This window comes from Periophthalmus magnuspinnatus, chromosome 6 (genome assembly GCF_009829125.3).
Source record: "Periophthalmus magnuspinnatus isolate fPerMag1 chromosome 6, fPerMag1.2.pri, whole genome shotgun sequence".
Taxonomy (NCBI): Eukaryota; Metazoa; Chordata; class Actinopteri; order Gobiiformes; family Gobiidae; genus Periophthalmus; species Periophthalmus magnuspinnatus.
The window spans coordinates 21,020,649-21,043,970 of NC_047131.1; the positions used below are offsets into that span (position 1 = coordinate 21,020,649).

General features: G+C 40.5%; 2 protein-coding genes across 2 annotated transcripts; both read right to left on the reverse strand.

The window, feature by feature from the left end:
• Positions 1-6,256: 6,256 nt before the first annotated feature.
• On the reverse strand, positions 6,257-11,764 carry hbp1 (HMG-box transcription factor 1). The gene is made up of 11 exons (XM_033968671.2): positions 11,678-11,764; positions 10,414-10,567; positions 10,155-10,335; positions 9,927-10,047; positions 9,724-9,838; positions 9,222-9,337; positions 8,914-9,070; positions 8,681-8,825; positions 8,290-8,574; positions 7,344-7,485; positions 6,257-6,609 (listed from the first exon to the last, which is right to left on the reverse strand). The coding sequence occupies exons 2-11, from the start codon at positions 10,484-10,486 to the stop codon at positions 6,592-6,594; spliced, it is 1,353 nt and encodes a 450-aa protein (XP_033824562.1). The 5' UTR covers positions 10,487-10,567; positions 11,678-11,764; the 3' UTR covers positions 6,257-6,591.
• Positions 11,765-12,114: 350 nt separating this feature from the next.
• LOC117372808 (cAMP-dependent protein kinase type II-beta regulatory subunit) lies at positions 12,115-21,966 on the reverse strand. Its single transcript, XM_033968675.2, has 11 exons — positions 21,344-21,966; positions 20,419-20,454; positions 19,484-19,536; positions 19,335-19,418; positions 17,213-17,319; positions 16,994-17,147; positions 16,094-16,195; positions 15,949-16,023; positions 15,794-15,862; positions 15,577-15,712; positions 12,115-13,322 (listed from the first exon to the last, which is right to left on the reverse strand). The coding sequence occupies exons 1-11, from the start codon at positions 21,606-21,608 to the stop codon at positions 13,192-13,194; spliced, it is 1,212 nt and encodes a 403-aa protein (XP_033824566.1). The 5' UTR covers positions 21,609-21,966; the 3' UTR covers positions 12,115-13,191.
• Positions 21,967-23,322: the final 1,356 nt, after the last annotated feature.

The window sequence follows — 23,322 nt, forward strand, 5'->3', positions numbered from 1 at the left end:
GTGCACGTACATCTGTGTTGGTGCTATATACAGTAATCAGACACATGTCCTCTGTTTGGAGCGCGATTGTGTTCCTGGACACTCAGATCTCAAGATGTCCCATGCTGCCACTGATTCCCTCCCGGCTTCCTCCTGTTTCCCAAGACCATGTGTGCCGCATGGAGATGTTTGTTCAGACATGGCATCTGTCAGATAGGCTGTGATCATAAGAGGCCACCAAACCGAAAAGGACCTGTAGTTTTGTACACTCAGTGCCCGCTCATTTAGCTATGTCCCTTTTCCTCTAACACCCCGAGGATATGTTTGAGCACTGTGGCTGGTTCGCTCCCTGGTCCTGGATGTGCCTCACCCCATGGTGGCCCTGTGCCCTGCCCTCCACAGAACAGGGAGCTGAACATATGTGGAACCCAAGCTGTTCCAATCCCATGTATCAACATGCTGCATGCTATTCAGAGCAAAATATGCACACGTCTCCCAAGCCTATAAGGCTCATTTTGGATCTCCATGCGGGTAAAGCCTTGTGCTCTTTGGTGGCCTGAGGAATAAAGCTGTGAGGGAATCAGTGGCTATAAACTGCTGCAGCTCAGGATATGCATAGCAAATGATTTTGGGGACAGCTTTTTCTTGAAGCCCAAAATATAAAGCAGAATTATGGGACATCTTGGAGCGAGTGAAAGCAGGGAGTCCCGGCACACAAGCCAAATTCCAAACAGACAAAATGTGGCTGGTTACTGTACACAGCACCAACACAGATGTGCATGCACATGAATAGTGCCACCAACCATTGAGTAAGGTGCACACTGACATGCCACAACAACCCACAGCTTGTAAATGTGTACAACAACATGCCACAACAGCCCACAGCCTGTAAAGGTGTATGTGTGTCTTTGGTTACGCACAGATAGACATACTCTGGATAGTGCTCTACATGTGCACTCTAGTCTCCAGGCGCATTGGCATGTCTAAAAGGCAGGCCTGGAGCTTATTACAGTAGATCTATGTCTACAAGTTGGTGGAGTTGGAGTGCCATGCAGTCTATCATCTATCATCTGTCATTAGACATAAGCAAAATGATAAGTGCTTGGCTCGATCTTCCCCTGCGTATTACTACAGATCATGTAGCTTGTGCACTCAATGTGAAAATTTTCACGGTAAAACTAAAAACTGATGTTGTTAAAATGTCAAACTGAAGCCGGTAAAAATGTTTTATCCACGTTTGTCAATTCTACCCTCCCGAATATTCTAAACTGAATAAAAACAAAAAAAATAGAAGACTACATTTTCAAATGATTAACCCACAAGTCAGAAATATCATACCAGAAAGAGTATCTGGCATTGAAAACACACTAATATTATAATCCAACCTTACTACTAAATTATAACTCATACACTCATAAAGTTTTACTTTCCCAGTATTTCTTGCCTCTTGTCTCTTATATGGCACTGAAAGCTCATTGTCTTAGTGGCCCCCCCAGCACCTGTGGTGGGTAGTACAGCTGCAGGTTGAAGTGGTGCAGGAGTGACATATTGTGACAGGGGCATTACAGGTGTTTGGGGCTTGCACAGGACTGAAATGTGCTCACATACTGACACAAGAGCAGAGCGCTGTGTCAGGAGCACCACTCCGACTGCCACTTCACACAAAACCTGCCACTGCATGTTTCAATACAACTGGGGAACTGTCAGAAAGAGGACAGACAGCAAGATTTGTAGGGCTTTTATACAGCTTCCTGCAGGCTGGAAATAATGTTTAGGATACAACATTTATATCCACTTGCAACAGAAGTTAAAGGTAAACGAGGGTTTTCTGGTCTGGGGTCTGCCACCTGCTTGCCAACTGTAAAATTACATTGCACGCTTTTAAAAATGACCCACAACTTGGATCATTCAAATTGAATAATAATATGTGTTTTTGTAATGCCAATCAAGTAGTTAGAAAGATATCAGCAGCATCAGAAGCAATTAGGCTATTAATTGTACAAGCAGTAGCAGTAGTCATTATAGCAATTAAGTGCTATCAGTAGTTATTCATGAACATTTTCTGTTGTAGTTGTATTGTGTGTATGCCGGGGCTAATCTGCATATCTTTCTGCTAATTATAATGCTTTATAATATTTGAAAGATTTACAAAAGTCACGATATTAAAGCTGTACTATAAAACTTTTTGGCAGATGTTTCACCACTTGCTTGTCTCATGAAGATGTTGCTGCTTTACCTGGAATGTTCGACAGTATGGGCATTAAATGTATTTGCCTCCTTCTACCTAGTTTTGAGCAATGAAAATACCTGCAGTTCCGAAAATGCATGACAAGTGTAATGCCTTACTGTGGAACATGCAAAGCAAAGCAACAGTTCCTGGAGACATGCAGATGGAGCGGACCCTTACCAAAAAAGTTACATAGTGCACCTTTAAGTAGTACTCCCTCTTCTGTTAGACAAGTTCTAATGTTTTAATTTACCAGATGAAACAAGGCACACGTTGATGGATTGTGTTTGGCACAGATGTAAAACAGCCACCAGAAATAGTCTCAGTAATTTCACTAATAAATCTTTGTGTTCAGTACATGACAAGTACTTAGCTTCAGCAATCAATAAACTAATTCTAGCAACAGTATAAGAATGAGTGCACTCTAAAGATGCCATACTGACTACGATATGAGCCTATGCCACCACAATGACAGGGAACGTGTGCTATCTCTCTGAGTGACTGCAGGCTAATTGTCCTTAATTAGTGAGTCTTGATTAAGGTGCAGCAGCTTCAGACTCACAAAAGGAAGGCACAAGCGATGATCCCTGTCACTATCTCTCCATTGTCATTGTTCATTTTAGCATTAATACTGTCTAATTGTTCCTGCAAAATTAGCATAATTATACCATGTATGACTTTTTTGTTTCAGACTGAAAAATTAGTAAATTGATTAAAAATAGAGGAAATGGTGTAGCAGCAAAAAAAGATTTGGTAGGAAATGACAAGCACCTATTGTTTTAACTTTAGAAGTGTTACACAAAACCTGTACTTATGTGAAAGTACTGTTTGAAATCATTTTACTTAAAACGTTATCACCATAGTAAGTGTTCCAGTATTTCTGCTATAATTACTACTTGCGTGTTATCATGGCAACATGCCTGTGGCCGATACCTCTGCTGCCACTTGGTGTGAATTTTTTTTTTTTTTTAAACTTCCTTTAAAGCCATTTTAGATTATCCAGATCACCAAAGGACCAGACCAAGGAAATGGAGACAATTTTTGCACCTTAGAAAGCTCACCCGGACTAAGACTGACTCACGCAGACCAAGACTGACCCACCTGGACTCAATCACTTATTGTATTCTGTTAGATATAATGATTTGCTGTAATGTTACTCTGTTTGTATTTTTGGTTTATCATTAAGATAATTGTCTTCGGAACCAAAACTGCCATTGTTCATTTTTTTTAGTAATCAAGAATAAATCAGCATTAAAGTAAAAACTAAAAAAAAAACCCATACCTTCTATCCAGGGACACAGATAGGTCACAGTACTTGCATATAGCTTTTTAAGTATAATTTTAGTTTTGCACCTTTGTTAAGTTAACTTCAACCTATTTTTACACCTGTTTTCTTTGCCTATGTTTGGCCTATTTTACAGCTTCTATAATTATGCTAATACTCAGCCTACTACTCCAGCTATTACTTGATTAAACTGTTACTGGTCTATACTTCCTTAGTAAATAGCACAGGTACACAGTAGTAAACATGTTGGTAGATCGTTTGAGGACACTGTATGTTTTGCCTATAATTAGATTTGCATGGTCCAAAGGCTACGGGCTTGTAATCATTGTTATTTCATGAAGCGAGCAGTGCTATCAATCTAACCCTTCTGACTGGACATTTATATGCAAGGCCGAGAGACATTCTCAGTCAGAGTTCAGTTGAGGTTCATAAATTGCTTCACGGACTGTTATTTTATTGAAACTATTAAGCTGGAGCTTTGTGGTACAGACTTTATTTTTAGAAACCATGAGTTCTTAAAGGTGCACTATGTAACTTTTCAGATAGAGGGTCCATTATCTGCATGTCTCTGTTGAAGTTATTCTTTTGCCTATAATGTTCCGCAGTATGGCATTAAATATATCTACCTCTATGGAGAGAAACAGGAAGTGATGCCACCAAGCCAAGTTACATGTCAGTTCTGTGGAGAACAATAAAACAATAAAAAACTTAATAAATGTAAGATATACACCAGAAAATTACATCGTGCCCCTATAATATACTGGTTATTCAACAAACAGGATAAATAATATCCATTAACAGAGACAGTACAATGATGTCATATATCACGGTGAGTTGAACGAAGGGTTATGGTGCCCTCTGCCTTAAAATGTTACAACTACATCTCAAATCTGTTCCTATAGGATCAATTGGGCCTTAAATAAATTAAGCATGACCACTTTTCCATTTTATAAAAAAATAATTTTGACTTCTAATTCAGCCTTTTTCACCCACAAAAAGATAGTGTTATTCAGGCAGTAGTCATAACTTTTTGCCTCATCTGTGTGTATTTTGTTACTTGTTTTAAAGGCACACTGTAAAACTGGGAGCCCGCCTCATTGAGATATTATCTATCTTGCATTTATTAATTTACAGCTGCTGTTATTGCTATATCTATACCTGTAACTTTGCATGGTCACCTTTTCTTCATGGAAATAGAGAAGTCTTATGTCATATCGTGGAACATTCAAGCCAAAGCAAACATCTCCATGGAAACAAAAAGGAGCAGACCCTCCATCAGAAAAGTTACATAGTGCACCTTTTAAAATCATGTTGAAAATATTGTCCTTGTTATTATGATTATGCACCTCTTGTCTCCTCTTAAAAGCCTTTGCTTTTCATTTCCTTCCAGGTCCTGTTTGATCTTGAAATGTCCACTGTTTCTAGTAAGTGTTCAATTCAATTAAAACATGTATAATGTCCTCATTCAACCTGAGAGTGAATAATCCTGCGGCACACCTGAGCGTGATGTGATCTGCTGTTACCTAGAAACAATGGAACACTAGGTAACTAGTGATCCTGTTTCTTCAGACTTTTAACAGTGTATGAGGTGATAACCCCTTTTCATAAGGTTGGATGGATTGTATAAAATAAAGTACTTGATTTTGAAACTGATAGCCAATGACCACTTTTATTGCTCATTTTTATTTCATAACAACATTGAAAAAGTTGAGTTCTGACAATGTAAAAGAAGCTGCAAAAAAAGGTTAAAAACAAATGCTCTAGTTTTAATGTAGAAGTTTAGCCCTATATGAACTATATTAGCCATATACTGTAGTCTCATAAGTGGTATTTTGATAGTTGTCTTTTATTTGGCAATTGCTGTCTAGTCAAAAGTAAATACAATACAGTAACATTTGTCCATCATTGCATTTATATACCAACTTGTTTTGAAACTTCCTTTCATACCCATTAAACGTACACTATTTCACTTTTCTGATTGCTCGCTTTGACTGAAATGTTGTACAGTTTTACAGTATGCCATTAAACTTATCAAATTCTGTAGAGTCAAGGAGGTAATGCCATCATGCCAAGTTACAGGTCAGGTCTGTGGACAGGCAGCCCACTCACAGTAAGAATGCATGTTTGTCAAGGTAATTCTGAGCAAAAATATATAACTTTAATGCCATACTGTGAAACACTCCAGACAAAACATTAGTATGTGCAAGGAGATAAGCACGTGGTATATTCACCGGTCTCCACTAGAAAAGTTACATAGTGCACCTTTAACGTTTGCAAAAAACACCAAACACTTTTAAGTTGAAAGTTTAAAAAAGTATTTATAATATGATACAAGGATATTTTGTGCAAGAGGCTGTGTGGGATATGATCCTGTACAATATGAACAAATGCATTAGAAATTCAATAGCAATCCTGAAAGCAGATCATGACCATATTAGGCCATGGTTTGTCAACAACTAACTACTATAACTACTGAATACTATATGATACAAATGTTTTTCATATACATTGGCTGTATATTAGATTACATATTTATATAAAGTGCAATAAGGATAAACACTTACAGTAAAGGCCTGCAGTGCTTTGTGACTGAAGGTAACCCACCACCACCACCACCACTACTACTTACATGCTGCATGCTGTGTCATCTCATGGCAGTCAACAATAACACTTATACAATGTTGGCCAATTATATACTGTAATACAAAATGTATGAAAGGATTAACAATGCTTTACAAATATAATTGTTCTGAGAAAAAGCTATGTTGTTGTTTTTTTTACAAATTCAAATGCTTTAAAATTGCAGCTCCAAAGCATAGCACCACTATTGAGTATGAAATAACCTGAAATTCAATCCTGTCCGAGGGGAATGGGGCATCATAAAAAGAGATAAGAAAATATAATGCAAGGTTAGTGACTAGATTACATGTTTTGCGTATAGGTCATAGTTCTTTACATGTCCGTATAAGGTTTCAAGGTTACACAAAGAGAGTGAAGTCGGTCTCACAGTCTTGAGAATACAGGAGGAGCGTAGAGCGGTCTGTCAGACTCTGTCCATTGCAGCAATTGACTCCCGCAGCGAGGGATTCTGGGAGTTTGTCTAGGTCTGCTGTGAGCCCTAGGGGACATCAGATAACCAACAATAAGACTACACATAAACACAAAATGAAAAGTTTGGACCACAATATATCAAAAGTCAAATCAAAATGCCTTGTATCACTTTCTGTATTATTTCTGAAGGCTTAATTTAAACTTCACAATAATAATAATAGTAATATCTCAAGAATGCCTTTCTTAGTTTAAATTCACACAAAAAGTGAATGGACAGTAAAATTAACAGTGACATATTATGCTTTTTCTAGTATATAGCAATAAACTATAACATTAGCATATCACTATCTTAAATAGCATTGTAGGAAACGCAGAGTTGATAAGTCCCATCTCTTCTTAACTGAATTTTTTTTCTAGAAAACAGCTTATCAACGGTTTTGCTGTTGAAAAGCTATGTGACATTTTTAACCATCAAAAGGGAAGTGGGTGGTGTAGGGAGTAGGTGAAATAAAAAAGTTCTGAGCGCTCAAACCTTGAATACAGAACAATGCAGGATTGCTCAAACATGCATGAATCAATCCAAATATAACCCTGAGTTAACTAGTGCTGAAGGAAAACCATTATAACAAGGCTAAAGATCATTAAAGTGATTTAATGAGGTTTTGCATACTACATCCCCCTTTAACCACCCTCCCTATTCCCTTGTTTGGAAAATAATAATCACCTCCTTTTGCAGCTTTTATTAATATGTTTATTGACAATATACTCGATATTCAAATTTGATATATCTTTTCCCCTTACCGAGTTCGTTCTCTTGCGTTTCCAACAGTCTGGATTGAGTCTCTTCTGCTCCTCGGCGAGAGCTTTGGCCTCCATGGTGTACATCCTGCGCTCCTCGTTCTTCATCTTCTTCCACTTGTCGCCCAGAATGACACTAATGGCTCTGAGGTGAATAGAGGCAGACAGCACATCAAATACTGGACCCCTCCATATATCTGTGGGATGGGCTCTGTCTGACACTCATACCCCCCTAGCTGTAATTGTCTGAGAAATATCCCTTGTACTGTTTATTTTTATATTTTAGGAAGGGCATCTGGCTACTAAACTAACCAATAAATATGCACTTGTAGAAAGTAGAATGGCAAACATGAAGGGAGTAGATTTTGGTATTTCATTTATAAACAGCTCAAATACTAATTAGGTATTAAGGAGCACATTATTATTTTTATCAATACTATTTACCTAATTACAAAAACATCAAGCTAAAAGACGATTGTGCCTGCATTATTACACATATACTGCATCATGGTGCAAGTAATTACAGGTGCTTAACTTTTGTAGAAAAATGTGCCCAAAAAGCAAGTTAATTTTCACTTTGTACTGCTGAATGCTGTATTTGATACTTTTATTAGTTTAGCAGTTCATATCGGTAGCTACAGTTACAAGCACCCTGAAAATCTGATTATTATCAGAGTTATAAAACTAAAATGCTAAGTAAACAGTAGGTCCAGAAAGCAGATAATAATCAGAATTTGGTATGCAATTAAACAGCGTCACTGCGCTCTCAAAACTTTGGGCTTATTTGATTACTATAAAAGGTACACTCAGAATCCAGAATCTAATCAAAATCTAATTGTAGTGCTTTTCAGGAAAATTGCAATGACATATTTTTCCAAAATTGTTCAGCCCTAATACATGCTTCTTACATCGTGTTTTAAAAGCTAATGCCAAAGTATATTGGACTCACCTGTTGTCTTTTCCAGGATACATCTGAGTGTACTCCACTCTGTACTTCTTAGCAAACAACATAAAGGCATTCATGGGCCTCTTGCATTTGGTTGGCGTGGCACTGCTGGCTGTCCCTGAGGTGTGTGCCCTGGATCTGTGGCTGGAGGATTGTGGAGAGTAGGAGCGTTCAAGTTTATCACAGTCTGGACTCACAGCGCCCCCACTAGACAGAGAGGTCCTGCGCTGGCGGGCCATGCTGCTCAGGACATACACAGCTGAAGAGTCAAGTGGGGTGAAGTCATAGCTGAGGAAGGGAATTAAAACTGTTTATATACTGCGGCAAATGTAAGAAAAATATCTTCATTTATTTCTTTGCATGCAGAAAAACCCTTTCTTCAGTAGCTCATCACCTTCTGAAAGTGTCAAAAACAACTGAGTCATCACAGTTTATGGCATCTGGGTGGTTTGGCGGCAGGCATACGTCACCAAGCTGCATCTCATAACAAGGGATACCATGGTGCACCACAGTAAGGCTCGGATAAAAGGAGGACCACCCTGTTGGAAACACAATTTAAAAGCTTAATTATGTTTTGTGGTAATTACAGGGAACAGAATAAGTCCTAAATGCTACAAGACATTTTACCTTTATTTTTTACAAAAAATGGGTGGTCCAACCGACACTCAGCGGTTAGAGGGCTTTGGTCGGGTGAACCAGGGTCAAAAGTCAGTTTAAGAACTGCCTGACCATAAGACACAGTCTCCTCATGGCTCATCAGCTTCAGCCCCTCGGATCCATATCTCTGTGAAAAAGCAGAGCCAAAAATCTGAAATGGCAAACTTCAACAATAAAACTGTAAATACAGCTTTGCCTATTCTGCCCCCTTGTGGCCATTACAAGACACTGAACTTTCATTCTTTTATTTATGATATGTGTAAGAGTTTGTTTCTTACTTTCAGGGATGTTGAGGGCATCATAGTTTCCTCATCAGAATCATCATCAGAGTCTCTAAGTTCATCTGCTTCCTGCCACTCCACATTCGGCCCTCGATGGAAACGAAGCCTTGTCCCTGGACAACAAACAAGGTAACAGCTATATACCATGTAACAGGGTATGTTTGTAAGTTTGTAGTACTGCAGTTTATGCACTAGGGGGCAGAAAGCATTAAGCTTATTTTTAAAAAAAAAATTTAATAAGCTGTAATAAAGTAGTCTCAAGACCCCATTATGCAGTTATTACATATATTATAATAACAAAAGAAAAAAAATGGTGTAACATTTAAAAAGGGTGTTATCTTTCTTTATATTTCCTATATTCAGTAAAGGGCAACGAATTATACAGATAGTCTTATCCCTCATGAAGCTGCCAGAACAGGTTCTCTTTAAACCAGTGAAATGTGCCAAAAACAGTTGCTACAGCTCCCTTTGGCCAAAGCAGTTTGAGTAAAAGACTCACCTTTGAGAAAACAATGCCACGCTGTTGTGGGCCAGGAGTGAGACCAGGCCATGTCTTCATCATCAGAGAAAGAGGAGGACATTGAGAAGACTCCAGATTCAGATTCGCTGCTGGCCTGTAGTTCATTGTTGAAAATTATCACACATTTAATATATGAAGAAGGAATGACAATTCTGGGTTTTCATATCAATAAGGTAAATTACCCGAACACGCCTGCGCTCCCGAAGATGGCTTCTGGACGGGTTGGGTGCACTACTGGCTAGCGGGGGCCGGGCATAGGAATGTAAACTATTGCTGTTTCCAAAAATGTGGACAGGAGAAGATCTGTGAAATAAAGAATATAATATTATTGTATGTATTCACCAACATAATTTGTGATGAGATTATGTCCTAATTCACAAACTACAAAACACATTTGATGAAATGCAGACCTTTTGTGTGGAGCGTCCTTCAGTAAGGGGCTCTGGGGGCTGGTGGCGATGTTGGCAAGCTCAGTGAGCCAGTTTGTATTAGGAGAGCAGCTGAGCTCTTGATGAGACAGCCCAGGTGTGACCTGGAACAGGTTTGGAGACCTCTGGTCCTCCTCCACCTCTTGCAGCTCTGGCATGTCATCTGCATATTCAAGCACTATTACAACCAAACTTTCAATTATATTGCAAATACATTAACAGTGAACACAAAGAGAAATACCATATTCCATATGGCACCCAGGAGAGGAAGGCAGATCTTCAGTACATTTAAGTGGATCAAAGGATTCGTCCATTCTTCAAATCTTCTTTTAACTCTGTTTCTTTGTCTTCTGTACACTTTATTCCATTTTCTCCATTTAATTTGGCGTCATTGGCTATTTTTAGGCACATAAGTAAATAAGGAGACACATGAGACATTCTTATACACCATGTTTAACTGACGTTATGCTATAGGCCTGTGTATGTTATTTACTTCAGTAGTGTTGTTGTAATGTAATGTTTGTTTTGCATGTTATGCAGCCTGGTTGTTACAGAGCACCTGTGTCATTGACACAACGTGTAAGAGAGCAGCCTTTGGGGAGTCCTTTGTCTGTGAATCGACTTGCTGCTAAACCTCTGGGACTGGTCATGTGACTCGCTGCGTGGAGGCCTTGTTTATAAACTTATTGGATTTGACGCATGCGCAGCAAAGCTCATTCATTCACTACTGCGTAACATCAGAGCTAGATGGCTGTTTTTGTTCCCCAAAAAGTGCTTTTCTGAGTCTTGAGGACACGGGCAGTCAGAATATTGACACGGCACACGAATATGTTTAATGTGAAAAATACATATTTCTTGGTCGATGTTTAAAGAAACCAAACCTTAATAAATACAGGAAAATATATCGAAACAAAAACGAACTAACGCTATTTTGTTTGAGATCAGACCTTGGTTTTCGTTTTGAATGTAGCTATGCGCTCATTGGTGACACTTCTTTGTCCTATAGATTATTACACGGTAGTAAACGGTAACAATGTATAAATACGCCATTTGGTGTCGAAACCTGATGGTTTTAAATCCACCAAAGCAAACGGGTGGTACCAAACCCAAACCCAAATGCTGTCGGATCTAACACTGTAAACAAAAGAATGTCAACAAGTTGAGGCATGACGCAACCTCGCTGTCCCGTTCAAAATGAATGACAAGAAAATATATGAGCTTCGCAAAGGCCTTTTCTATGGATATTATGCACTTTTGATTGATTTGAACACGTCTCAAGTCCAGTCAAACTGTTCTCGAAGAGGATTGTTATCATCAAAACATCGTCTCGCAGAAAAAAAAAAACACAGTCGAGGTCTATCTGCAATTTGACACCAAATAAGTGCGTGACAACGCTATAAAAACGCACAATCTCAAGCGTAAATACATAAACTACATGATTGACCAGCTAAATTTTACTTTTAACTTTGTATTTTATTGAAAAAAGTAGACAACTTCCCACTTACCAGATCTGTCGCCATCAAGAAACTCTCTGGCATTCACTCGAGGGGAGGGACTGAGTGATTTTTACAGACGGCCTCCTATTGGTGGACCACAAAATCAATAACATAAATGAACTAATCTTATTGGTCAGTCGCCTAGGGAAAAATAAAGTAGGCGGGGCTTGGTTTGTTGATCATTGTGTCATTGGATGAAAGTGCATGCCTGTTACCAGCCAGAAACAGCTGATTGGAACAACAGGAACAATGAAGGCTTATTTTTTTTTATCTTTTTATCTGAAAATCTTGCAACTACTGCACGAAAAAGGCCTTTATCGCGTATATGTTCATGTTCTATTTCAGGACAACCCAGTGACAACGTTTTTTAATAACTAATGACTGAAGTGACATGATAGGCAATGAATGAATGAATGAACTATGCAGATACAGGGAAGATAACGAATAAAGTGACTAAAAAAGATCTTTAATGACATGAAAAGTGAAACATACAGTTTGTTTAACCATTAAGATGGGATATACCTTCAAAAAGCCAGCACACTTTGCACAAAAAGAAATAGAATACATATAAATTAATCACAGGGCTTTGATAATCCAGTTACTCAGTTTGAAATAAAAACTGGGCGAATGATTATCCAGTTTGCTCTTCTTAACTGGAAACATTATTTTCCTATCCATATTTAATGGAAGTAGAGGTAGCAGTAATTGATAATCATTATATGTTTCACCAACACAAAAAGCATGTCTTAAGTTTACAGTAAAACACAGAAAATATAGTTCAAGTAATGCTGCTCATTATGACTAATCTATTAGGCAATATCAAATGAAAGGTGGGCCAAGAAGAACAGTAAATAAGCTACTCAATTTAAATGCACACATATGTTTGTAGGATCTTACAAATTTTTCAGCTAAAGGTCTGTATTTTTTTCTGAAAAAGCATAGTATTAGGCTAACAGCCACAAACACCAACCAACCAACAGTGATTTACAGTTCATGAATAATACCTAAGAGTTTCAGTCTTTAAAAAAATGAAAAAAGTAAAAGTATATGCACAAACATGGAAATTTTCTAATTAAATGTGTACCATATACTGCAGGTGTCAGTGCTCCCAAAAGAACACAAAGAGAAAGTGTCACATTTGCTCACAAGATAGTGATAAGAAATTAGCTTTGGCATCTGATTTGAATACGTGTTTGGAAATTTACAACGTTTTAAATGCTGTGTCGCAGCGGGTGAAGAGGGCGGGACATAAACCAATAATACGGCTAATACTGTCAACAAATGCACATTAACACACTTTTAGGTGAGACTTTGTGAGAAATCTAATTCACTCTTTGAGCACCTCGGCTTTGGCTTAACACTGTGGCAAATGCTGTTCAAATTTAGATTTCAGATTTAAAGTTACATACAGTGCTTCATAGATCACACGTCATACTAAATATTCACATTTCTTGTTAGAAAAGCTCTTAAAGTAGTTCCACAGAAGCCTTTTTTCCCACGATGCATTGTCCATTAAAGAAACCTCATGCACTTTGCTCGATGTCAGTGCTACGACCAAACAGAGCCACCAGCTGCTCCTCGTAGTTCTGTATGTTCCTCTTCATGATGTCCATGCACGGGCCCAGGAGCCGCTCAAACGCCTTCACATCCATCACTAAAATGCAACATTTAAAACACAAGTGTCATACACATTATAAGGAACATGGAATCACATAGAGTTTTCATGGAGCGCTCTTCAAAAGTTTGATTTTAAAGAATGCTATAAACTGGCTCATGCCAAATTGAAATGCCTTTGTAATCCCTCAGTCATCCAGGTCTGATCCATAGTAAAAGCAAAAGTTAAATCTGTCTACTGGACAAAACATTGTAGGAGTGAAGACATTTCGCTGCTCATCCAAGCCCCTTCTTCAGCTCTGGTCAGATTGCTGGTGGACTCTGCCTTATATCTATCTGAAGGGAGCAGCTAGCTCCAGATGACCCCATTCCTTGCATCTATGGACTCCCAAAAATCCATAAAGAAGCAGTACCCCTCAGACACATAGCACAGACTCCATCACATGTAGCCAGGCATCTGAAGACCATCATGAATCCTCTGGTTGGCAACATGGAGCACCATATTGAGAACACAGCAGACTTTGTGAGCAAAGATAAGCATCTCCAATTTGATTCAGATGAGACCATGGTTTCATTCAATGTGACCTTTCTTTTCAATTGTATCCACATATCAGTAGTGGTGGAGGCAGCACGGAGGAGGCTACTGCAGGGTACTAGGCTAAAAGAGAGAACCAAACTGTCACCAGACCAAATCTGTGAACGGCTGGAAATTTGTTTAAATACCATTTCCAGTTTAGATGAATCTTTAATAGGCAAATCTACAGCTGTGGCATGGGCTCACCGGTCTCTCCTATTATGGCTAATTTATACATGGAACAATTTTAACAGGAGGCATTGGCCTCATTTCGAGGCACTCCACCCACGCATTGGTATCTATAGGTGGATGACAACTGGACTAAAATCAAAATTCAAGATCTGGAACCCTTTACTGAACATATTAATGCTCTGGATCTAAACATCAAGTTCACATGGGAAGAGGCCAAGGAAACAAACCGGCCTTCTTAGATTGTGCTGTAATTATGGGAGAGGAACGGAGTCTCCAGGTAGAAGTCTTCAGGAAACCCACACACCGACCAATACTTGCTGTTTGATTCACAACATCCACTGCAGCACAAACTCTGCGTTATCCATACTCTATAACACAAAGCTCAAATGATGTCCACAAACATAGAGGGAAAAGTGAAGGAGGAACAACATGTGGAGAAAGCCCCCCCTGCTTGTGGATATCCAAAATGGGCTTTCAGTAGATCCAAGAGAGCTAAAAAGCAGGACAACAGGCAATCTGAAGTTATAAGGTAACTATTCTTTACACAGCTGGTGTGTCAGAATAACTTCAGACAATTTTCAGACAGTTTGAGATTCCAGTCTAATTCAAACCTACAAACAGTTTAATACAGAAACTGGTTCACCCAGAGGACAAAACCCCAAGCCATAAGCAAAGCAATGTGGTCTACTCCATTCAGTGTAGTGAAGAGTGCAATAAGAGTTACATTGGAGAATCTAAACAGCCACTCCATAAGAGAATGTACCAACTCTGAAGTACATCTGTCTGCTCCTCTGTGATTGGTCCGCCCACTCGATTAACCTTAGAGCGGGAGTCCTTCAAGATCGATTCTCGTGAGTTTGTGAACTCACAAATTTCACAACAATCCATCTTGCTGTGCAAGGTTAGCTATGAACATATGTGCCCACTAAAGTTTTATTATTATTATTATGTTGTGTTCTTGGACAAGACATCCCAAGTGCTTATCTGTTGCAGGAATGACAGTTGTACTTCTGTGTAATACATAGACCTCTGTTTTAAAGGTGCACATAACTTTTTGGTGAGAGGTCCAATCCCTACGTGCCCATGGATTAGTTATTTTTAGTTTGCCTTGGATGTTCCACAGTATTTAATTAAAACTATGTATCATTTATATTCAATACAGGTGTTTTATCACTCAAACGTGCCTTGAAAAATATGTATTCTTATTGTGAGTAGGGGCACCTCTCTACACATCTGATCTGTAACTGGTCCTGGTGGTGTCACCTGCTTGTCTCCATGAAAGTAGATCACCATACGGTGGAACATATCAAGCAAAACAATCACATCTCCATGGAGACAAGCAAGCAGGGGGTTCACCACAAGCACACCTTGCACAAGAACCCTTTTTAAATTTTTCTTTGATTAAAAAATTGCTACCATTAAAAATGCTTACTGTTAAAATGGTTCACTTTAGTAATATTAGTATTGATTATAAAGATTAATACAGCAACATAGATGTTTTTATTATTAAGTCAATGTTAAATTGTACCTAGACATTTGACATTTCCCACTGCATATGCTGAGGCTGCTCGAGGTTTGTTCGTGACCAGCGCTAACTCTCCAAAGTACTGCCCCCTGGTGCATGTGGCAATCTCCACCTCCTCTTCCTCCTGCTCCTTTTTTGTCTGTGCAAAATGAAACAAAGCATTCACTAAAACAGGCACTCTGCACATAGTAAACAATGGAAAGTACATAAAAGAATATACCCGGCTTCGCTTCATTGTGATTCTAACTTGGCCAGACTCCACAATGTAGAAACAATCAGCTAAATCACCCTGGAATAAAATACAATGCAATACAGTAGTTAGCAATTATATTAATAAACATGTAAAAAGATAAAAGATGAAACATGAAATTCTACCTGAGCAATTATCTGCTGTGTATCGCTATAGACTCTTGTGGAAAGAACATCTACAACCTTCATCCTCTCTGACAGCTATGGTTAAAATGGTACAGTTAGATGCTAATAAAATAGTGATAAAACAGATTTGAAAGTAATCACAAACCTCCAAAGATGTGAGCAGGGGTAATGTTTCAATAAAGGCTTCATACATTTTCCTTTTCTTTGCATTATTTTTAACTATTATCCTCCTGAATGTGAAGCGATCCTAACAGACACACAACCATAGAAAGAGGTTATATTGTGATGGATAAAAAACATGTAACTCTACGTAATCAAAACGTTGTGTTACATTTTACTTTCCCTTTCCAATATAAATATTGAAAACAAACAAAAATGTCTCTCCTGACCTCTCCAAACCACATACTTTTACTGACAGAGGATTGACTGTGGCCCTCTCGATTAAGAATATCTACACATATCATGGAAAATCTTTTATTTGTGGAAAACACTCAACACCATTCAACACGTTTGGCTGTAGCCTGTATGCTATAAGTGGAATATGTTATGTATCACATTGTCTGGTCCTAAGGGTGCCCCCTAGCTGCACCACAAAACTTGACTTGTGCATAACCTTTAGTAAAGTGGTGCTCTGCCCCACTCACCTGTCATTAGTTTAGGATGTAGTAAGATCAGCTACTTCTAAATTTAGCATCACTGTTTCCAGAACAGGAAGAAATTTAATGTCTATACACTGAATTTTGTTTTTAGCAAACATAAGAGAATTGGGGCTACAGCTGTTGCCTGGCCTGCAACACCCATTTTCAATTGACTTTATTAAAAAAGACTAAGAGATTAGAATGGAGGCCAGGCAGCTACAACTGCACAACTCCATTTGAAGTTTAGGACTTCACATTATGAATTGAACAACTGAAATAAATTCAGTATTGTACATTCATAATATTGGATATTATAAGAGTAAATGATAAACCCCAGTCCCCCACTAGCATGTAGTATGTCCCTGCACGGCCCTGCTGAGCTGCCTGTGGAGAGCTGGTGTACTCACCAGGCACCACAATGCTCCAGGGCAGGTGGCCACGATGGTGGCTGCTCTGGGTGTGTTGTACATGAGCGCAAGTTCACCAAAGCTGCCCCTGTTGTCATATGACCCAACCAATTTCTCTGCACCGTCCACTTTCACAAAGATGTTAAACATACCACTGCACACAAAAAAGAAATGGATTAGTTTATGTTAATTAAAGCAAAGGAGTAGACAATTCATTACCTCTGAATTACATAAAAATTATCTCCATCGTCATCTTGATCTATGATGTGTTCTCCCTCTGTGCAAAGTTTCTCAAACATGGCATCAAGAACCTGGGACATCTCCTCCTGCAGAAGAACAGAAGAGCACATCAATGAAATACTTATATTTGGCAGCACTACATACATTTACACATTCATTTATGTTCATTACTTAGTGCTGTCCAGAATAAATAGATTATGTATTTTAAAGCCTTCCCTTGAACTGCCACCTTAACGTGGTGGAGGGGTTTGACCATCCGAATGATCTTGGGAGCTATGTTGTAAGGGGCTTCATGCCCCTGGTAGGGTCACCGGTGGCAAACAGGTCCTGGAGTACAGGTCAGACTAAGAGCGGTTCAGAGACCCTTCATGATAAGGATGCAATCGAGGCAAGTTACGTTGCCCGGGCTGGCATTACTAGGGCCCCACGATCACCCACCCACAGCCAGGCCTGAGGTGGGTGATCGTCATATTTGAGCACAAGGGTGTCCATCAGTGCATGTGCCACCAATCAATGATCAACTTTTTTGTCGTGTCATCTGACCTCGTGGCCGCATGTCTTGGACACTCGGGTGGAGAGAGGGACAGAGGTGTCAACTGATCAATACTTGGTGGTAGTTGAGTTGGATCCACTGGTGGAGGAGGAGGCTAGACACACCGGGCAGGCCCAAGCACACTGTGAGGTCCTGTGGGGAATGTCTGGTGGAGCCCTCTGTCAGGAGGAGCTTTCAACTTGCACCTCCGGGAGAGCTTCTCCCAGATCCCCAGGGAGGCTGGGGACATGCATTCCGAGTGGGCTATGTTCTCCGCCTCTATTGTCTAGAGCGGTCGCTCGTAGTTGTAGTTGTAAGGTCTGCGGCAACCCCCATAACCAGTGGTAAACACTGGGAATACGAGGCCGTCAGGCTGAAGAAGGAGTGCTATTGAGCCTCATTGGCTTGTGGGACTCCTGAGGCAGCTGACGAGTACCAGCAAGCCAAGCATGCCACGGCTTGAGTGGTCACAGAGGCAATAACTACTCAGGGTTGGGAGGAGTTCGGGGAGGCCACTGAGGTGGTTGGCAAGCTCCTCAGTGGCAAGGCTTTGGGAGAGATCCATCCCGAGTACCTTCAATCTGTAGATGTTGAGGGACTCTCTTGGCTGACATGTTTTTGCACCATCGCATGGTGGTCGAGGACAGTTCCTGTGGAGTGGAAGATCGGGGTGGTGGTCCCTCTGTTTTAGAAGGGGGACCAGAGGGTGTGTTCCAGTTATAGGGCAATCACACTCCTCAGCCTTCCTGGTAAGGCCTATTCCAGGGTATTGGAGAGGAGATCAGACAAACCTTGAATTCATTAGGAGCAGTGTGGTTTTCGTCCCGGTTGTGGAACACTGGACTAGCTCTATTCTCTCCATTGGGTCCTCAAGAGGTCATGTGTGTTTGCTCAACCAGTCCACATGTGTTTAGTCAATCTGGAGAAGGCATTCGACTGTGTTCCTTGTGGTCTCCTTTGGCGGGTGCTCAAGGAGTATGGGGTCCGGGGCCCTTTGCTTAGGTCTGTCCGGTGCCTGTATGACCGGAGCAGGAGCTGTGTTTGTATTGCCAGCAGTAAGTTATTACCTCTGCATGTTGGACTCCACCAGGGCTGCCCTTTGTCACCGGTTCTGCACATTGTATTTATGGACAGAATTTCTAGGTGCAGCCAGGAGCTGGAGGGGGTCCGGTTTGGGAACCACAGGATCTCATCTCTGCTGTTTGCAGATGCAAGAGGCACTGGGGCGGTTTGCAGCTGTGTGTGAAGCGGCTGGGTTGAGAATCAGCTCCTCCAAATCCGAGGCCATAGTTCTCCACTGGAAAAAAGGTGGTTTGCCCTCTCCGGGTGGGTGGTGAGTCTCTGCCTCAAGTTCAAGTATCTCGAGATATTGTTCACGAGTGACGAAAAGGATGGAGCGTGAGATTGAAAGGCCCCCCCCCTTAGCTGGAGGATTTTACCCAAGTGCCTGGAGGAAACCTCACACAGAAAGGCCCAGGCCCAGGAGTAGAATGCAGAACCCTCGTGCTGTGAAATGAGAGTGCTAGCCACTTGGCTATGTGCCTCGTGGTGAAGGAATTTTCCACTTACCTGTTCCAGATTCTTGAATAGAAGAATGTCCCTACACGCTTCCTGTAGCCTCTGCCTCTGCTCGTCTGTTTTTGGATGTGTGACCTGTAAGGCAGGCCACACATGTAATTACAGTTTGAGTTGTAAACAAAAGAATATAATAAACTCACCCTTGGCTCCCGGTCCTCATCATCTTCATCTGGATTGAATGCCTCAGCACACACTGAAAGGGCAAAGAGGTAACACAAGTTAAAGTAGAAAGGACTATGGCATTAGATATATAGTCTCACAACAGTTTATGCAGAGCTGACACAAAGATATAGACTGCATGAACAATCATTCAGTAAACACACTTATAGTCACTAATGTCTCTAGCATGTCTTTTGACAATGGGGTGACAACCATTGATAACCCACACAGGATAGGATGCAGATTCTGAATTACAGCACTGAATATTCTGTCACTGAACACTTGAACACATCATACTGTAGCCTTATTTCTTATTGTGAATTTCTTAATTATTTCCTCTTAACCTGAGCTAACACCAAATATTTTTGAATGTAGATTTTGATATACCAAACTAAAGCATCAATCACCACCCTTATATTGTGGCCAGACCTCCTTGTCAAAGCATGATCTTGTCAGATCTCAGAAACTAAGCAGGTTTGGGGCTGGTAAGTCCTGGGAAAACCAGGTGCCACATGGGGCACCAGTGCAAAATAACTGATATTGTGTCCTTAGGCAAGACACTTCACCCACATTGCTTATTAACTGTGGCATGTGTGCTGGTCAGAGGGCGCAGAATGGCAGCCTCATTTCCATCAGTCTGCCCCAGGGTAGCTGTGCCTATAATAGAAGCGTACCACCACCAGGTGTGGAGTGAATGAATAATGACCTAATTTGTAAAGCCACTTTGAGACTTCTGGAAAAGACTAATGCATTACTATTATCATAACAAGTGACAGATGACATAGGGCAGATAGGAAATATGTGCATATTGGCTCTAGTTAGTGTCCTTACTGTGTACATTTCCTGTGTTTCACAGAGTGCAGACTGGCTTTTTAGATAGATGATGCTTTTAACAGACAGTTAAGTGTGTACTCACCTGAAGCTCTCCTGATGTATCTGTTGATCACTGGAGCTGGAACATAAAATACAGCATTAACATGTCAGAGCAGACCACTGGAGACATCTCTCTAAAAAGCTCACTGTCTAATTTGGTTCTGACCTCAATCTCCGTCTCTGTGAAATTAGGCCTATTGCGGATCTCTGTCTCAAAGAAGAATTTCCCCTGATGGGCATGTGCATCTCACAGATTTCAGTTGGATTTTGTGTTTATTTAGGTTTATTTAGGCCTTACTTACTCACTGCAAACTTGTTTTTAAATCATTCATATTTTCTTGTTGTTAGTTGTTTGGTAATGGCATTAGGCTTATCATTTGTATGATAGTGTATTTTGTCCTTGTCTTTATGTAAGCATATCCTCAAGCCCTCACTCTTTGGGATGCTGTGTCAGAGCTCTGGTTGCTAAGCTACATGCTGCACCTAGTGGTACCTTTGTCCAAAACGACCCTTGTTACAGACTTTGACCCCAAATCCCGAGGATAAACGTTGTATTTTAACATGTGCGCATCCCTCTGGAGCTGTCGTCCTCCACTGTGTGAGAGCTGTGCTTCAGATCAGACTGTAGGCCCCGCAGGCCTTACCTGAACATGCTTATTCAAATGACCTACGTGAGTCTGTTTTCTCTGACAAACATACGGCTCAGTGCTGCCGCTGACAGAGGCCTGTCTTTCCCTCATAACATGTCCCCCTCGTGAATGCGAGGCAGGACACGTTCATAACCGTGGATGCTCCGTGACCATGTAAGGCAAATGACAGCGCCGTGTGGATGCAGGATGCTGCGGGCTGAGCATCACTGCTCACGGCTCTATCACGCGCATATGCATTTACAAGTGTCTGACCATTCATCATTATTGTCCCTTTAGAGCCATTTGCCACATGCGTAAAACACTAAATCAAGAGCCCACCTATGAATTCCTCGTCATCTTCGTCGTCCTCCTCTCCATTTTCCGAATCAATCTGCATCGCTTCGTCAATGAAATTGACAGCTTTTCCAGATCTTGGGGCCGAATTTTGGTCATTGCCAAACGAGGCCTCTTTGGTCTCTCTGTCCTTCAGCTGTGTGAAGTATTGTAGCGCGAACTCGAGCAAATCCCTGGGCTGGTTCCTCAACACTTCCACGGTAAAGCTCTGTAACAGCTCCGTCAGTCCTTCAGGGATTTCTATACTCATTCCTGGTCCCAGTCTATGAATGTGGACAAAAGCGGTTTGTGCAGATTCCGAGAAGCGGGCTGTAGGCTGTCAGGTGCAGATGGAGGTGCAGTCGGGCCACACAGCCAGTCCTCGCGTTTTCTTCAATGAAAATGGCTGTGGATTTTTGGTCCAAGCATCTTCTGCTGCTTCTGGCTACAGGAAACCCACGCATGTGACCCAGGAATCCATGGCAACCACCTATCCAGGGATTGCGTATGAGGAGCGAGGCGCACGGCTGCAGCCACTACAGAGGATGGCACAGGAGAAAAGCGTTTTTTGTCAAAAGCAACACGTCGCGTGAGAGGTGACAGTCGATGAGCTGTGGCTTAAAATGTCTGCCTCAATATATTTGTTTTAACAGCGAATAAGCCCAGCTCTGAGTTTAACGAGATGCACTGAAATGTATTCCATCTGGAGGCAACGTGCTCACCACTCAAAATAACTGGATCACTGGAAGAGGGACAGGGTAGACTTTTGTCAGACTCTAACAAAACAGAAATCATGTGCCAGGGCTATCACATGCAAATGTCTTTTGTTAAACTTAAGCCAATTTGAATTTACTGATACTCATTATGGTGCAGTATAAAAATGAGCGTGGACATCTCCGAAGCATATCCATGGAGACAAGCAGGTGGCACATGCTCACCCAGAAAAGTTAGGCTATAGTGCACTTTTAAATACCTAAAATAAAGTGACTTTTATCTTTTGGATAAGTTCTACATTGTTGTCAGCATGGACATCTGTTGTTTGTAATGAAGAATCAAACAATTGTGCAATTGGTAGATTTTAGAGTAGGGCATAATTAGCCTGCATTTACATTTGCAGGTAATAAAGGACAGTGTAGGCTATGAATTGAAGTAACAATCATCCCGGCTGTAAAGACAATCTCCCTGGAAACCCGTAAGGATGAGGTCAGTGGCCCCTTCCCCCATATTAAAAAACACATTAGACAGCATAAGGACTGAGTCTAGGCTTATAATCTTGTATGTACACTGTCATTCTAACCAATGAATGTCTATATAAACCAAACTGGAAGACTGTCTAGTCCTGCTCCCTCAAGCATAGATCCCTCAAGATACTCCCCTATGCTCAGTGCTCATCAACAACCAATGAAGCATACAGCTGCTGTCATTTCAGTTTAAGTGCAAAGTAGTCCACAGAAACCACACGACTGTCTCAGATGAATGGAGTAAAACACAAAGCCCCAGTTAGAATTCAGAATCCAGCACAGCCATGCAAGTATAGCCAGGTAGCATGGCAAATAATGTGTTTGTCTTATAGCACTTTTCCACTCACAGCACTTATCTATATCAACATTGCTCCTAACTTGAGCATGTCTTGGTTGCTGTCAAGAGAAAATGTTGCCTCTAATGTGCTATTTAGCGTTCATGTTCAAATTAATTTGGGAGACAGTGCCATCTACTGAAGAAAAATAGTATACCTTTTCCATGTACTGTATCTTTTTTCATTTTATTTTGAAAGTAACATATTGCACATAATAAATGAGCATATTATTAGGCATTATTATTAATCTTATAAATCATGATATGTTATTATGGTATTTTCTGATATATGTTATAATCCTCATTAAAAACATACCTGGAGTTGTGTTTTGGACACATTTAACACACAAGTTCTTCTCTCAAACTGAAAACACTGTCCCACCTCTGATGGCACGTGGTAATACAGAAAT

Coding starts and splice junctions, on each gene's coding strand:
- hbp1 (XM_033968671.2), bottom strand. CDS start 10,486: ATGGACGAATCCTTTGATCCACTTAAATGTACTGAAGATCTGCCTTCC. Junction 10,336..10,413: donor TGGGTGCCATATGGAATATG/GTATTTCTCTTT, acceptor TTGAATATGCAG/ATGACATGCCAGAGCTGCAA. Junction 9,071..9,221: donor TGCCCTCAACATCCCTGAAA/GTAAGAAACAAA, acceptor GCTTTTTCACAG/AGATATGGATCCGAGGGGCT.
- LOC117372808 (XM_033968675.2), bottom strand. CDS start 21,608: ATGAGTATAGAAATCCCTGAAGGACTGACGGAGCTGTTACAGAGCTTT. Junction 19,419..19,483: donor ATGAGGACCGGGAGCCAAGG/GTGAGTTTATTA, acceptor CCTGCCTTACAG/GTCACACATCCAAAAACAGA. Junction 17,320..19,334: donor TATTCAAGAATCTGGAACAG/GTAAGTGGAAAA, acceptor GTTCTTCTGCAG/GAGGAGATGTCCCAGGTTCT.